This window comes from Paramormyrops kingsleyae, chromosome 23 (genome assembly GCF_048594095.1).
Source record: "Paramormyrops kingsleyae isolate MSU_618 chromosome 23, PKINGS_0.4, whole genome shotgun sequence".
In the NCBI taxonomy this organism is placed as follows: domain Eukaryota; kingdom Metazoa; phylum Chordata; class Actinopteri; order Osteoglossiformes; family Mormyridae; genus Paramormyrops; species Paramormyrops kingsleyae.
In genome coordinates, this window is record NC_132819.1 from 4,524,832 (window position 1) to 4,542,786 (window position 17,955).

A 17,955-nucleotide genomic window follows, 5' to 3' on the forward strand; every position below is an offset into this window, starting at 1 on the left:
TCTTGTCCACCCCCCACTCTGCTGCAACACTAAGCAGCTGTTGTGCAATGTTGTCTGCTGTGTGCCGCTCACTGGATTCAAAACAGTCCAGGAGGCAGGAGGCCACACGGAAATCCTCGATAAAATGGCAGGTTACAGACATATATGATGCTGTCGTTCTTGAAGTCCAACAGTCTGTGGTTAAACAGACAGCTGGTACTTTTGACACCCTTCTCTTCAAAGATGCTGTCTCCCTGTCATACATATCTGTGACCTTCTGGGCTAGTGCCTTCCTACTTGGAGGAATGTAGGAGGGGTTGAGCGCCTGTGAATATTTTTTGAATCCTGTGTCCTCCACTATTGAGAAAGGCTGGAAGTCAGTGGCTATCATCTTTGCCAGCTCTTCATCTATCTTCTCCTGTCTTAATGGGGTCAAGACAGGATGTAAATATTGACTGATGGATGTCTGCTTTCTTTTTGGTGGTGCCTGGCCAGGCGATGTGGTGGGCCCAGTGGGGTCAGAGGCTGCTGTGGCTGCAGTTGCACTTGATGTGGAGACAGAGGAGGCAATGGACACATCAGTGTCACTGTTGTTGTCTGAGTCTGGCTCTGCTCTCAAACCTGTGACCTGCAGTGTTGGGTGTTGAGTCTTCAAATGCCTGTGTAAATTATTTGTTGACCCAGACTTAAATGAAATGACTTTTTGACAAATGCTGCATTTAGCCTTACTGTTTTCTTCACGAGAAAAGTGCACCCAAATGCTGCTCCTTTTCCTCTGGCTCATTTTCAGACGTGTCACGTGCGTGTCTTCTTCCTTCGAACGACCCGCTATTACTGACGTTGGCACTGAGACAGAGAGGCACTCGCACGTGTTTTTTTTTGTTTGTTTTTTTAACTGGAGTAAGCATGTGACAGCAGCGTGCACAAGTCATGGCTCCGCTCCTACCCAATGACAGAGGCACGCAGGGTTTTTTTCCACTGGAGTACTCACGTGAAGGATGCGTGCACAACTATCATCATGCTGTTAGGCAGTAGCACCCCTGCGCTGGGTGCGCCCCTCCCCCTATAACTGTTCTGTCTCGCGGAGGAGCTAATTTGTGTGCATCTGTGTGAAACACGCATAGGAAAAAAAGAACGACAGAAAGAACGGCTCCCCCCCAGCCGCGACTCGGCTCCCATAGTTGGTGTTTATGAGCCGTTCAAAATAATCGGTTTGTTCGCGAACGTCACAACTCTAGTCCCGAGTGATTTGTTTAGCTCAGATGTTTTAACAACCACGCTCTCAGTTTGAGAACCCTCCGACAGACAATTAAGTATTAAGCTCCTAGTAATGCCCCTGCATAAGGCCCTCGAAACTTTTATTACCACGGAGCCCGAAATGTACCAACAGCTCTATAACCCGCATGCCTCAGGTGGCAGGAGCCACTTAACCATACCATTGCCCCCCTCCCCCCTCTCCCCTAGCTACAGTCCTCACCCAGTGAAAGAGGAACTTCCAGAATTTAAAGCAGCTCATATCAAAAGATGTGCTGAGTGCCTCAGCAGGTTAAACCTCTGTGCATGTGATACCATCGCTGGTTCGCGCCTCGGCAGAACAGTTACGTTACGATTCAAATGTACCGGCAAATAAAATGTTTATATGTATTTATATTATCTCTAAATGGGGGATGTTCAAAGAAAAGACTGGAGTTGAAGATGCAGGTGGCTTCCGGTCTGTGGCTAAAGACAACCACCTCTGCCCTACTCACCGCTTCCTGGAGATGGCTTATCGTCTGAACCACCGATTTCTTTGTTTAGCTAATGTTGGCTGTAACAGCAGTTCATCGCTGAATAACTATATGCGTGAAATTTTATTTTTGAGATTAATGCTTTCCTGCGAGGATGTCCAACAGGGATAGGATGCAGTACAGAGACCCAAGCAGGGCAGATCTGTTCAGGTTACCAGCCCCTTCTGTCTGTCCACAGATCCGGGCATCTGTACTCAATCAGTTGGTGTCTTTAGGTCAGTCAATTTCTTACATTTTTTGCCTAAGGGGTATTTTGTGATTTCTTGTTCTATTTTTTATTTTTTTACTGTACATCTGGCATACCAGCAGAATACATCCTTTGGGGGGGGGGACAAATTTTATCATAGGTATGTACATGTGGTGGGTCTGCATGGGTAAAAATCAAGGGCCCATTTTTAATTCCCAGTTCAGTTTCACTGTCAGATATATGTTTGGTTCCACGTGATTATTGATCCATATCTGCAAGGAAATGAGTGAGAGATTCATCCATCATTTACCAGAGCAGTGCCAGGACCACAGGAGAGAGGCATGAATAAGGCTGAGGCCCATGAGGGCTGATGTAATATATGCACTGTATATACACTGTCAGACAAAACAATTACTTGTCACTAGGGCTGTACCCGTAAGGGTCTGCTAACTGTACCCTAGCTGTAGGTAAATGTACCTTTCAAGGTACAGAAATGGGCTCTGAGGAACATTTTTGTACCACTGGAGGGACATTAATGTTGTTTGTACCAGGGCTGGCCTTATTTTTCTGATAGTGTACAATATACAATAACATACAAGTAGGACAGCGGGGTGCTAAGTTTAACAAATAACAGTGGAAATTGTGATTACACTGCGAGTGGTCGTGTGAATTTAACATTCCTCTTACTGTATGAAATAAACTGTCCCTGACTCTTGAAATCCGGGTCCTGATGGACAGGGGAGGAAGGAACAAAGGGGCTCTGCTGGGGGCTGGGCTCTGTCATTATGGGCTTTGTGCTTTTCTGGGAGACCTCGTGAGGTAAACATCTGGAACTTCTGGCAGCTGTCTGCCGATGATGGTCTGCGCAGTTTTCACTGCCCTCTGCAGCTGCCATACTGGGATCATGTGCAGCTGGTCAGGATGAACTCTACAGTGCACCTGTAGACGGTGGTATACAGATGAAGTCGCTTCAATTTTCCCAGCCCTGCCGGAGGCCATTCGGCTGACAGCCGAAAGCCAGCCAGTTCCCAGCCAAAAACCAGCCGAAGGAGTTGACCCCCCTTCTTCTGGAGGTGTGCCTCAGTAATCCTTTAAACCCGCCCATTTATCCACTTGCAGGGTGTTACCATTAGATGGCGCTTCCTTAACAAAAACAAATTTCAGCTGTGGTCAGATGTCCAACAGGTATCAACCTGAAGCTTTTGGTAACCATCAGCAAGCTTCTGGCTTAATTCTGACTGGATATTTGACCACTGTTCTTGGCAGAATTGGTAGTTGGTTTCCTAGTATGGCTTTAAAGAATAACCTACAAATTTTCAATATGTTTGAGAACATATAGGTGAACTGTTCCATAAAGCAGGAACAGTTCTGAAGCTTGGCATACTTATCAGGAGTGAAAATTTATTATTCCAATATTTATTTATTTATTTATTTATTGTTTTGTACTATTCCTGTAATATAGAAAAGCTCAAAAGTCTTGGCAAAAAAATTCATGATGTGATTTTTACATTTTCTCAGCACCAAATAGATTTTTGAAAAGTGTATGTTTGATTTGAACAAAAATAGAATAATCACACTCCAAATGGTCTCAGATAATTGATGCTAAGTTTGTTCTGAATAAAAGCATTTGATTCACTTTGGGATAAATGTGTTTTAGGTCAAGGGTGAAATATTTTTAACAGAGACAACATCTACTGTTATATTTATATTAAACAGTGCAATATGAAAATACAAAACCAGTACAAAATAGATTATATTCTATTCAAATATACATTCTGTCCCTCTTTGTTCAAAATCCTGTCCATCTTATTACTTTATTTAGGCCCGTAATTAGTGTGTTGCACACATCCTGGGTCAGTCTCACCAAAAAAAAGAAGTGAATTAAATTTAAAAAACTCTAAAATAAAATACACTAATGAGTTACAGTTACCTGATAACAGGGAAACTCACTGCAGCTTAATTTATCACTGCTCCTCCTGGTGGATAGGTAAATCACTGCAAGTGTTATACACAGAAAAGGTTTAGGGGCGGATCATGCCGGCCCCCTTGTTCATGACATCACCAAGGGGGATCTCATTACAGTCAAGGTCCCACCCAGATCCCAGCAGGGACCTGTCAGGGACCAGCCATGGCCCCATCAAGGAAACAGGGGAAATTTCAAGCGACTGCATCTGTAAGTTGCATGTGACATCAGGATCTTCCTCAGACGTAAGAGGAAGTAAAGAGGCCTGTATGTCACCTGCAAACCTCACCAATTACTTCCAGTTATTTTCTGCGTTATTTTTGTTATATTTCACATTATATTAAAATTATTTCTACTATATAAAAAATTCAATTCAAATACTATTTTGCTCTACTAATATTTATTTTATCTTCATTTTGTTGGCTGATGTTTCTTAGATTGTCAGTGCACTGGATCTTTCCAACACGTGGACCTATTTGATACCATCCTTATCAAATAAGTACAGGTTGAAAGTTTAACAACACTGCTAGGAAAATGTATTTCTGCATTGAACAAGGGCTCCGTTATTGCTGACCTGCACAAGGATGAGATCTAATTGCAGTTATTCTGTGGAACTTTTGTGGTACTGCCGGACCATAGGTTTACTGTAACCTGCTGTATTGATTGGGAATTTAGCTGTTTAAAGCATTGCCTGTACCAAAATAACAGGGCCCAGAGGTGAGGGAAGCCGCCTGCTTGCTATATGTAATCGCATGGCAGCAGTGCCTGGTGTGGTCAGATCGAGGTGTCAAACAGCGTACAGCAGGAAATCGCATAGTGGGTGTGACATGAGACCCAAGTTTGGGCAACGGTTTCATTTCACTATTCTGTGGGGAAAAGAACTGCAAGATCTTTTTGTACACTAGTGTGGTAAGTATTACTTTATATATATTATAAAGTATACATATATATGTCAAACAATGGATAGGTGCCTCTATGTAAAGCGTAATTTTATATATGTGGTTTCAAGATGCAAGGCTTGCTTCTTGTAATTCATTTTTTAAAAACCACTGCGGAAGTTACCTTGAGGTCAATGTGTGTGCTCTTTATGAACATATTGTAAATATATCTCCGTTTACACGTTTTTTTAAGATATACTTTAGATGTTAAATTCAAAGTAAGTTGGAGTAGCAGTAATTCAGAGCAATAACATCTGTCTTCAGAAGATAATATGAACAGTACTGTTACCATAATTAATAATTTCTCTGAACAGATATGCATAATTTTCCCTTGAAAACTGGTAGTTTATCTGTCTACTTATATGCAATCTAGAAAACACAAAAGTCTGCAAAAATATGTCCTAATTCTGAACTTGACTCTTGAAACAAAGAGGAAATGAAAATGAAAATAAGGTGTTGAGTGCAGAGTGTAGCTCTGAGAAAATGGCAGTACGGAATTAATCACTTATCAGTTCATTCTAACTCTTCTTCTCCAGAAGCAGCTACAGGTTCATCAGGACCCATATTTGAGAAAATGCCAATAGGGAAGTAATCAGTTTATAAGATAAAGCTTTACATCAGGGATGGGGAACCTGATCCATGCGGGGCTAGTGCGGGTTTTAGGAATGACCTTTCAATCAGCCAATCACAGTGAGTCACCAGGACTGGAGTTGAGAGCCACTGCTTCATTACTGGCTGAATGAGAGGTCACCCCAAAAACCTGCACTGGCCTCCATGGATCAGGTTCCCCAACCCTGCTTTACATTAACTGGGCCTTCATAATGCCTTTATAATACCTTCATAGAACATTCAGTGCACCTTCATAATGCATTTGTAGAACATTCATAAGCAGCATGTAAGTACAGTGTACCGTATCATTCTAACATACCATAATAGCTGTAATATACATTAATATCAAACATTATATATACAATTATCCCATTACAATGCTTGTTATTATTGTGCAGTGTTTGTTATTAATGTATTTTAAAGCTGTTAAAATATGTTACGATGTCAAGATATACTTACATGCTGCTTATGAATGTTCTATGAATGCATTATGAAGGTGCACTGAATGTACTATGAATGCATAATGAATGTGCAGTTAATGTAAAACTTTACCATTTATAGCCTTGTATTTGAAAATGGACAGAAGTTTACAGTATGCCTAGTGCCGAGTCCATTCACATTACGATACAAATCATATGATTCAGAACAACAAATAGAATCGATTCTGTGAGAGAAACATACACTCACCTAAAGGATTATTAGGAACACCTGTTCAATTTCTCATTAATGCAATTATCTAATCAACCAATCACATGGCAGTTGCTTCAATGCATTTAGGGGTGTGGTCTTGGTCAAGACAATCTCCTGAACTCCAAACTGAATGTCAGAATGGGAAAAAAAGGTGATTTAAGCAATTTTGAGCGTGGCATGGTTGTTGGTGCCAGACGGGCCGGTCTGAGTATTTCACAATCTGCTCAGTTACTGGGATTTTCACGCACAACCATTTCTAGGGTTTACAAAGAATGGTGTGCAAAGGGAAAAACATCCAGTATGTGGCAGTCCTGTGGGCGAAAATGCCTTGTTGATGCTAGAGGTCAGAGGAGAATGGGCCGACTGACTCAAGCTGATAGAAGAGCAACTTTGACTGAAATAACCACTCGTTACAACCGAGGTATGCAGCAAAGCATTTGTGAAGCCACAACACGCACAACCTTGAGGCGGATGGGCTACAACAGCAGAAGACCCCACCGGGTACCACTCATCTCCACTACAAATAGGAAAAAGAGGCTACAATTTGCACGAGCTCACCAAAATTGGACAGTTGAAGACTGGAAAAATGTTGCCTGGTCTGATGAGTCTCGATTTCTGTTGAGACATTCAAATGGTAGAGTCAGAATTTGGCGTAAACAGAATGAGAACATGGATCCATCATGCCTTGTTACCACTGTGCAGGCTGGTGGTGGTGGTGTAATGGTGTGGGGGATGTTTTCTTGGCACACTTTAGGCCCCTTAGTGCCAATTGGGCATCTTTAAATGCCACGGCCTACCTGAGCATTGTTTCTGACCATGTCCATCCCTTTATGACCACCATGTACCCATCCTCTGATGGCTACTTACAGCAGGACAATGCACCATGTCACAAAGCTCGAATCATTTCAAATTGGTTTCTTGAACATGACAATGAGTTCACTGTACTACAATGGCCCCCACAGTCACCAGATCTCAACCCAATAGAGCATCTTTGGGATGTGGTGGAACGGGAGCTTCGTGCCCTGCATGTGCATCCCACAAATCTCCATCAACTGCAAGATGCTATCCTATCAATATGGGCCAACATTTCTAAAGAATGCTTTCAGCAAATTGTTGAATCAATGCCACGTAGAATTACAGCAGTTCTGAAGGCGAAAGGGGGTCAAACACCGTATTAGTATGGTGTTCCTAATAATCCTTTAGGTGAGTGTATATTGCATCATTGAAATTGAAACAGAGGAAAGCACAACATAACTATATAATATGATGATGGAAGTACTCAAAATATTGTGAGATATACACAAGGTTTCCTTATTTATGTCTTTTATCAGCATCTATCGCTTAACATTTTACTGCAAAGCCAATGTGCAAAGTAAACAATTATTGATGTGATGCATAAAATAGCTTCAAAAGACTGGAAGGAATTTTAAAGTGATGATGCAAAATTCATGCTTGTTTTCTAGAGAGGTTGTAATTTGACAGTTACATGTATACTCTGGACTTCAAAATCTTAAGGTAACGATACAAAGGGCAACTTTTTGAGTAAGTTGCTGAGCAACTGCCAACCAGGTGAGACAAAGGGCAACTCATCTGGATGTAGATGACCACAAAAAAATTGCCCACTGCCAATGAAAAGTTTTCAAATAGAAATTGCATGGTTACGTAATATCAATGAGAAAGTGCCCAAGCAACATCGGCCAGCAGCATTGCCCAGCAACATCGGTCAGCAGCATTGCTCAAAAAGTTGCCCTTAGAATATAGCTTTTACATTACAGTTTACAATTTGAAAGTGGCAGGCCTGCTATAGTGGTTCTCAGGTGATGAATTCACCATTGTGGTTTTTTCATATTACATTAACACCTATCATAAATGTTTTAGGTTAAACCTTGGCCAACTAGGGATTTGTAGAGATGCTAATTGGCATGGGGCTAACACCAGAATTTCACGTTAGATACAGGCTGCAGCAAATAGTTAATGGAGATATGGATGTAACAAGAACGCTTCAAATTGATGCAGTAATTTTTTTTGTCACCTAGGAGGCGCTGTGTTTCTTCCAATGGCTAGTAAACTGAAGCAGCTGGTCAGAAAGAAAGAGGTGATAGAGGACTTCATGGAGATATTTGAGAAAGGGGCTGAGGCCTTGTCTGAGGCCGTGGGAGAGATGTTCCCTGTTTTCTCCATTGTATCGCCCCTCGTGCAATTAGCCATGGACAATCAGGAGAGCCCAGAGGCAGAATTCATGAAGGAGCAGTTTCAGAAGGTACGTGACCGCCTGGATGTGATCTCTGAAGAGGCAGAGAACATTACCCAGGAGGTCAAGAAGAGCGGTGTGGACGCAGCCTACTTCCAGGTGGAGGAGAACCTGACAAGCCAATTTCGTAAATACATGGACATCCTCAACGCCAAGCCCAAGTTCCGTGAGGTCAAGAAGAAGCTCTTCATGGAACATTTTGCAAAGACTGGAGGAGAAAAGAACTTAAACACCCTGTATGGAGCTGTGACCGGAGACAACTTCTCAGGTGAGTCAGTGTTGGAGATCACACTGAAGTATGAAGAAAAAAACCGGAGGTCCATGGAGGACTTCTGCGCCCGGTTAAAGAATCTTTTCTTCATTGGACTTGTCGCCCTGGTGGGCCATGCAGCCCTGAAGGATTGTAATGAGGAGGAGGAGCTTCTTCGTGTTTGGGCTGAGAAAGTGAAGCATATTGAGGAGAAGATGAAGGCTGTTGTTGAAGACTGCAAGGTTAATTTTGTCAAACAGGCAGAAATTGACATTGGGAAACGTATCCGTACCTGGAAAGGCAGGCCTAACCAGGAGATAGCTGATGTCGCTATAGGTTTCCTAAAACAAAAGTATGACTGGGTGTCCTGGTCTGTAAGGATTTATGCTCCCTCTACAGGTTTCTTCTGGAAGCTGATCTATGGTAAGAAGTATCATGGAATCAGTGGGGGGAATCACTTTGTCTTTGACACTGAGCCACATGTGGTGGTGTCCTATAGCCTTCAGCCAAGAAGCTTAAATAAGGAAACTCTTCCGGCCGCCATTCAGGGGCAAAAGTGGAGGAGGAACAAGGCACAGCTGGCAGAGCAAGTGCACGCCAGTCTTCCAGGCTGCCTAGTGCACGTGATTAGGCGACACGTAGTGGAAAGTTCCAGTTTCCCAGATGACGCCCGGTATGACCAGTATCACAGGAAAACTCATGTCTTTATATATTCAGATTAATCATCGCTACAACTCACATCTTTGACTGAATTTCTCCGTGAGGGACTGCTGCATAGCTTTATTTTCCGATGATGCACGGCCATATTTAAATGCACTTTACGGTAATTCGACCAACTAGAAGCCTTTGGCTACTTAAGAAGGTTGTCAGGTTAGGTCTTCTGTTGGAAGCCTTAGTCAGGTTGCATGTTACATTAAGGGTTTCCAGGATGCTTCATGCTTTCCGGTTTATGCTCCTCATAGTTACTGTATTAATGCCATTTGCTATATTTTTTTCATTTTTAGAAACGATAAGTGTCATGAAATGACTGCAGCTGCGCCTCTGCATGTGGCTTCAAAGGAAATATGCATAAATATTAGTCAGCTAGGAATGACCTGGTTTAAAAATTATTAAAGAGATCGCTATCTGGGGACTGTGTTTAAGAGTCCTGTTACATCTTACCTGCTTCCATAGAAGCCTGAACAGATAAAATTGTGAAATGAAAAACTGTGCTGCATTTTACAATGGAAAGCAAACTGTTTGGTATCGAAGGTCAATATTTGTTGTGTTAGTATGTACTAAGTATCCACTTTTTTAAGTACAGCTTAGTGCCAGGTAGGCAACCTCTTTCGACGGCACAGTAGGCTTAATTCTTAGAGCAATGGAATAAACAAAGCACTGGTACAGACTCTCCTTATGGGGTTTGGAACATAATATTTTGCACTTCTGCCAATCCTGGTCCTAGCCGACATGATGTCCTAGGCGAGCAAAAGAGTTTTGATACGGTATAGTATTTGTTTGGGCAATGTTTGTGTATCAGGCATTATAGTACATACAACTGCACAACAATGAACTGTTTTTTTTGTTTGTTTCTTTAATGCGACATTAAACATGAAAATGATTGTAACAAAGTCCAAACGTCTGTGTCTCCTTTGTCAGTTGCCCGGTTCAGTCACTGTTTGTGTGCCTTGATTCCAAATGAAGCGTAAAGATAATGGGGGCCATTTGAGGTGGATCAGTAAGCTGCTGTTTGCTCACTGTTGTTATGTGAGTCTGCTGAACGCTATACTTCCACATCAGTTGAAGTTAATGATGGTCTGCAGGAGTGGAGCGGCAGGGAAGTCCATGGCCAGGATGCCATAGCGCCTGGGCTTTCCTGCCCTGAGCGCGAGGTGGTCTAAGAGCTGGGCATTGATGTGTCGGGCCACGGAAATCGGATAGGCGAAGATCCCGGCTCCACTTGAGTAAGTGAGGAACATCTGGGCCTTGTTCCCGGCCTCAGCGGCTCCCAAGTGCTTGCGCACAGTCTCCCACTTTGCCGGCAAGTGAAGGAATGTCGGCACCTGGAGGACGAAAGCAGTAGGTTCACGTCAGCTCTGATCTTCGCTGGAGTTCAGGAGACTGGAGCATGTATTAGTCGCCGTTCATTTAATTTACGAGAGATAATTTCAATTTGTCACTATTTTGCACAATAGAATGCAGCACTCTGCACAAGTCTTAAACAGTCAAAGAAAATGATGTCTAAATGATCTTCACGATATTATGATATGTCTGTCAAAATGAGTCAGCATATTCAAAACCTCTCCTAAAGTCACCAATGTATTTGCCACAACCATCCAATACAACCATGCATTTTGATTCGACCACTAGCATAGCATGTTTGGCTAATGAATCCCTCATTGACTCATTTAAGTAAGTTAATTAATTAAGAGAGCTGGTGGTGAACTGTAACAGATATGTGGAACGGCTGAGGTGCCCCGGAGGAGAGGCTAGGGAACTGAAGCGCTGTTCTTACAACGATCTAGCAGTGGCTTCTTCTCTGTCCTCTGGCTTCTTGCTGCTTTTTATTGTCACTGTTCATTTGCACAAGTTTTAATGATAGCTTTAAACATGTTCTTTGACTGCCTGTCACAGTACTTTTCTTGACTTTTTCACAGCACATAAGCTCCCCGGGATACAATCATCTGTGGTACGATATGTCGACGTTATGATGGGTAAATGTTTCTGCACTTTCAGTACATTATTCAACAAATTGCGTGAGATATTCAACACTTTATTATAAAATAGGCTTTGTGTTAATGATTTTGCCCATCTGCATGTAGGCTAATGTAAGTGTTCTAAGCATGTTTAGGGTAGGCTAGGCTAGGCTATGATGTTTGTTAGGTTAGCTGTACTGTATTATAATGCATTTTAGCCGTACAATATTTTCGCCTTACGATAGCTTTATTGGAACGTAACCCCATCATAACCCAGGGAGTTTGTACTTTATATTTGTGCAATTTTGCTGCATTTACCTACAGACATACATGAAATGCAGGTGTTACCTACGGGTCCACAGATGAAGTCTCCGCAGTTATTTAAATGGTCTGTTTACTGCTATATAATTATAAATGTGAACTCAGCTCCTTAATGACATTTCTGTTGGTGTCTATAGAACATCCAAACCCCAGACCTTTACCTTCCACTCGTCAGCGATGTCCAGGGATCCATAACGCATGCCGAGGTCTGGGCCAACGAAGTCCTGCAGGATGATGAGCTTTCCACGGGCCTGCACCATAGTTGGCACCAGGCGGCTATGCCATAGCAGGTTCCAATGGGCATAGCGGTGGATGTAGCTGACCACCGACCCGTAGATGTCATTAGTTTCGCTGAATTCCTCCTTGAGCCGCATCAGTACGGCCTCAGTAGGCCTCTCATGGAGAAACGCAGCCACATCTTCAAGAACGTCACCAAAGTGAGCCCGCTGGTACACCACACCATGGTGGATGGTGAGATTGCCCTTCACATGACGGACCCGCACGTCCAGGAACCGCACGCCAGCCCGCAGCTGTAAGGCCAGGGGCCAGGACTGGCACCGAGTCGGGGCTCCCCCGTACCGCGCCATGGTGTTGTGGCTGCCGGGGAGCGTGACCTCGGACAGGGGCCGGCTGTCAGGGACTGACGCCATCCATGCAGGGTTGAGAAACCCGGGGGCTGGTGTGTCATCAAAATCCCGCCGCTGGGTCACTGCCATGTAAATCAGGCTCAGCACTCTTAGGCCGACCATGAAATATAAGCAGCAAGACCGGGAATAAAGGCTATGAAGGACACTGCTCCATTTTCTTCTTATAAAGTACCAATAACTACCACACATGGGAAGCAAGAGCTGGTCATTTGAATAGAAAGTCTTACCCTACAAACACAAAAACGTTCTTGGCTAAATTCTCCATCACTTCTCTGCTGTTTGTGGCTTTAATGCCTCTAAAAACCACTGGAGACAGAAAACAAATGTAAATATACAGCACATTTTATTACACTGTTTTGCTACATTTGTTCATATATTGGAAAGAAAATTTTACACTCAGTATTACCAAAGGTCTAAATAGCTCTTTTGTGTTCACCATAGCAATATAGTGATAATATGTGAAGAACAGAAACGCAGTGTGTATGTGTCCATCCATCCATCCATTAACTTCCGCTTATCCGAGGTCGGGTTGCGGGGGCAGTAGCCTCAGCAGGGAAACCCAGACTTCCCTCTCCCCAGCCACTTCCTCCAGCTCCTTTGGGGGAATCCCGAGGCGTTCCCAGGCCAGCCGAGACATAGTCCCTCCAGCGTGTCCTGGGTCTTCCCCGGGGCCTCCTCCCAGTGGGACATGCCCGGAACACCTCACCAGGGAGGCGTCCAGGAGGCATCCTAAGCAGATGCCCGAGCCACCTCATCTGGCTCCTCTCAATGCGGAGGAGCAGCGACTCTACTCTGAGTCTCTCCCGAATGACTGAGCTCCTCACCCTATCTCTAAGGGAGAGCCCAGCCACCCTGCGGAGAAAGCTCATTTCGGCCGCTTGCACTCGCGATCTCGTTCTTTCGGTCACTACCCTCAGTTCGTGACCATAGGTGAGGGTAGGAACGTAGATCGACTGGTAAATCGAGAGCTTTGCCTTTTGGCTCAGCTCCTTCTTCACCACGACAGACCGATGCAGCGCCCGCATCACTGCTGACGCCGCACCGATCCGCCTGTCGATCTCCCGCTCCATCCTTCCCTCACTCGTGAACAAGACCCCGAGATACTTAAACTCCTCCACTTGGGGAAGGACCTCCTCCCCGACCCGGAGAGAGCACTCCACCCTTTTCCGGCTGAGGACCATGGTCTCGGATTTGGAGGTGCTGATTTTCATTCCAGCCGCTTCACACTCGACTGCGAACTGCTCCAGTGAGAGCCAAAGGTCGCGGTCTGATGAAGCCAACAGAACCACATCATCTGCAAAAAGCAGAGACCCAATCCTGAGGTCACCAAACCGGACACTCTCAACGCCCCGGCTGCGCCTAGAAATTCTGTCCATAAAAGTTATGAACAGAATCGGTGATAAAGGGCAGCCCTGGCGGAGTCCAACCCTCACCGGGAACGAGTCCGACTTACTGCCGGCAATGCGGACCAAGCTCTGACACCGGTTGTACAGGGACTGAACAGCCCTTATAAGGCAGCCCGGCACCCCATACTCCCGGAGAACTCCCCACAGGACTCCCCGAGGGACGCGGTCGAATGCCTTCCCCAAGTCCACAAAGCACATGTAGACTGGTTGGGCAAACTCCCACGCACCCTCAAGGATTCTGCGGAGAGTATAGAGCTGGTCCACTGTTCCACGGCCGGGGCGAAAACCACACTGCTCCTCCTGAATCCGAGGTTCGACTATCCGACGGACCCTCCTCTCCAGCACCCCCGAATAGACCTTACCAGGGAGGCTGAGGAGTGTGATCCCCCTATAGTTGGAACACACCCTCCGGTCCCCTTTCTTGAAGAGGGGGACCACCACCCCGGTCTGCCAATCCAGAGGCACCGCCCCCGATGTCCACGCGATGCCGCAGATGCGTGTCAACCAAGACAGCCCTGCAACATCCAGAGCCTTGAGGAACTCCGGGCGGATCTCATCCACCCCCGGGGCCCGGCCACCGAGGAGCTTTTTAACCACCTCAGCGACCTCTGCCCCAGAGATAGGCGAGTCCACCCCCAAGTCCCCAGACTCTGCTTCCTCATTGGAAGGCGTGTCGGTGGGATTGAGGAAGTCTTCGAAGTATTCCTTCCACCGACCCACAACATCCCGAGCTGAGGTCAGCAGTGCACCATCCCCACCATAAAGAGTGTTGATGCTGCACCGCTTTCCCGCCCTGAGACGCCGGATGGTGGACCAGAATCTCCTCGAAGCCGTACGGAAGTCGTTCTCCATGGCCTCGCCAAACTCCTCCCATACCCGAGTTTTTGCCTCAGCAACCGCCGAAGCCGCGTTCCGCTTGGCCCGCCGGTACTCATCAGCTGCTTCCAGAGTCCCGCAGGCCAAAAAGCTTGACGGCATCCCTCACCGCCAGTGTCCACCAGCGGGTTCGGGGATTGCCGCCGCGACAAGCACCGACCACCTTACGGCCACAGCTCCGGTCAGCCGCCTCGACAATGGAGGCGCGGAACATGACCCATTCGGACTCAATGTCCCCCGCCTCCCCCAGGACATGGGCGAAGTTCTGCCGGAAGTAGGAGTTGAAACTCCCCCTGACAGGGGATTCCGCCAGACGTTCCCAGCAGATCCGCACTATACGCTTGGGTCTGCCAGGTCTGACCGGCTTCCTCCCCCACCAGCGGAGCCAACCCACCACCAGGTAGTGATCAGTTGACAGCTCTCCTCACCCGAATGTCCAATACATGCGGCCGCAAGTCCGATGACACGACCACAAAGTCCATTATTTAGTTAAAAATGTTCATATGTTCACATGTTTGCATTAATAAATCTATTTTTTCAGTTCAATACTACTACTTCTACATTAATTTCCAACACAATGCAAGGAACTGGTTTTAAGGAGTAAACAAACTTAGGTAACATTACTTGAGTAATTAAAGAAGGAAATCAGTCTGTGCAAAATAAGATTAAACAGAGAAATTGTGAGATATATAAACAGCGTTGATCGTTAATGTTCTTACCTGATTCATGATGTCCACACTGTGGTGCAGTAGGGGCTGGGATTTTGGGGGCAGCTGATAATGTTGACGGGGCAGTTCCTGTGGATGTCTGTGGGTCTCTGGCAGCTGCTGGTGTCACACCACTGTGCCAGACCTGCTCATTCACACGCCGCGCTGCTATAAAGACCACAAACACCTTTGCCTTTTCATTCTAACATTCTGTGACATGTGTTGTCGGGAATAATGAGGAAGACCAACAATGTGCTGAGTTGTACGTATTGTGTACTTTTTAAATAATGGTTCAAAAAGCCAACTGTAAATATAATTTACCTTTCACTGAAACTTTGTTAATAATCATATTGTTATAAGACACAAAACATGCAGGCATTTATATACTCTCTCTATATACAATAATAATGACAATTTATTGATTCCTGTGGGGAAATTCTCTTTTCACCTATCCTGTCCAGCTCTCCATGACACACGTGTAGGTGAAGTAAAGCTGGGCAGTGGAGGGCAGGGGTGCCCATGGAGCTGGGGGCTAAGGGCCTCACTGGGGCCCCCAGATGTGAAAATCAATTTTATAAAAATTTGTGACTGCAGTCAAAAAATGTAAATGCCGAAAAGTCTTTTGTTTGGGTACTAATGGTTAAGGTTAGGCCTGGGTGGGGGTTAAGGTCATCATTGATGGGGTTAGGGTTTTGCCAATAGAAATGAATGGATGGCATCCACAAGGATATGAATACAGGTTTCTGTGTGTGTGTGTGTGTGGGTATTGTTGCACTAGCCAAGAAAAAAAAATAAACAGCATGGTGATACAAAATGGCCAGTAGCTTGTTTGTTTGGTTACAGCCTCACCCAGAATACTTTGCGGAAATGCGCCAAAGTTGGCATTCATTTGGTCATAAGGCACAATTAACTGTTCAGGAATGTATCAGCTGTTTTCCTACTAAATGTGACTCATTCCTCCAGTGCCCAGACTACATTACACTGCAGCTTCCTGACAAAGATTATCTCTATTCTATTCTATTCTATTCTATTCTATTGTAATTATATGTGTTGAAATTGTAACACTTATCTTTGTAGTCATTACATGATGGTTGTTAAAGTACTTCAGGATATATACAGCACACAATGGTTACCATGGAGATCTGCTAAATACTTGATAACCTAATCTGCCGCTCTCTCTTGATTATGATACCTCTGTTAAATTATACCAAACAACGTACTATGAGTAACTGTGGTAGAAAATCTATGCAGATACAATTGTAATTCCAATCAGTAATTACCAAAGAAATTCATAATGACACTGTTGATTTAACTACAATGATTATAATGGTTAATTGCTGCTTTGAAATAGTTATTATACTAGACATGCAAAGTAATAATGCAAGCTGGTTTAAGTAATGAGTTTTCACTTTAAAGGTAAAATGAAGAAAGTAACTGAAAACAGCCTGTCAAGGTGGGGCTGGGAAACCATAAGAACAATGGGCTGAGAGAAAAGCAGCAAACCGAACCACATGACACAGGGTTATGTTAGGCTGAGGCTTGAGCAGAGTATAGGCACATTATGCAGAGCAGAGTATAGGCACATTATGCAGGGCAGAGTATAGGCACATTATGCAGGGCAGAGTATAGGCACATTATGCAGAGCAGAGTATAGGCACATTATGCAGGGCAGAGTATAGGCACATTATGCAGAGCAGAGGGGGAAACAAAAGTCCAGTGTTTCACCTCATACCTTTATAATATCAAATTTAAATTAATTAAAATGGCATGTCCTTGCCTTTAGTTCTCTGTGAGGTACTACAGGGTGTGATGTGCAAATTTTGTTTACATTGGATAGTTTTATTTTCAGTAATGATACATTTCAGGGAATTGCAACCAGGTGAATTCTTTTGGGAGCAGCACTGCTCAATCGGTAGCAGGGTTACCTTCCATCTCTTGGTATACATCATAAGGTTAAAATGGTGTCGAAAGCTGTTTATGCTTCCGAGATCCAGGGGAAAAAAGTTTTAAAATTTTGATTTTATTTTACATAAATGAAGTGTTGGGATGGTAAAAAGCAAATCCCCACACGCGATGTCGTCTTAAAGCAGTACCTGTCCTCTTTAAGGACCATCAGGACAGGGCCATCTGTAGTATGACAGTATTAGTATTATGTAAATAATTACAGTATTTATTCCTTGCTCTACTTCCACTTACTGCCAGTTTTAGCACACTATGGATATTTATTATTATTTAATGTTAATATACTATGTGTTGTTACTTAAACTTATACTATCTATTCATAGTGTGGGGCTAGATAACCATGCATTTCTGCACATTGCACACTGAGTATAAATGTCCATACATCCATCCATTCATCCATTTTTTTTCTACCACTTATCTGTGGTCGGGTCATGGGGGCAGCAGTCTAAGCATGCATGCCCAGACCTCCCTTTCACATAAATGTTTATGTGGCAAAAAAAAACTTTGAACTGTTAGAGTGGCAATAAAGATTCTGGTTATGATTTTCCAGAGATAATGCAGGGAGGGGCGCTGATGTTTGCAAGTGTCCTCAGATAGCCTATGAATTAATATGCCCCAGACTGCGTGTGTATGTGTATGTGGCGGACTGGCAGCCAGTGAAGCGTGCGCATGCACTGCCCAAGGATAGGCGTCACCCCCATAGCTGG

The 17,955-nt window shown here is 44.4% G+C and overlaps 2 protein-coding genes across 2 annotated transcripts; one reads left to right on the forward strand and one right to left on the reverse strand.

The window, feature by feature from the left end:
* Positions 1-4,457: 4,457 nt before the first annotated feature.
* Positions 4,458-10,271, forward strand: LOC111853491 (protein rapunzel-like). Its single transcript, XM_023830430.2, has 2 exons — positions 4,458-4,825; positions 8,190-10,271. Exon 2 carries the CDS (start codon positions 8,210-8,212, stop codon positions 9,374-9,376), a length of 1,167 nt encoding a protein of 388 aa, XP_023686198.2. The 5' UTR covers positions 4,458-4,825; positions 8,190-8,209; the 3' UTR covers positions 9,377-10,271.
* LOC111853492 (1-phosphatidylinositol phosphodiesterase) lies at positions 10,224-12,366 on the reverse strand. Its single transcript, XM_072706009.1, has 2 exons — positions 11,812-12,366; positions 10,224-10,696 (listed from the first exon to the last, which is right to left on the reverse strand). Exons 1-2 carry the CDS (start codon positions 12,364-12,366, stop codon positions 10,430-10,432), a joined length of 822 nt encoding a protein of 273 aa, XP_072562110.1. The 3' UTR covers positions 10,224-10,429.
* Between the last annotated feature and the right edge of the window lie 5,589 nt (positions 12,367-17,955).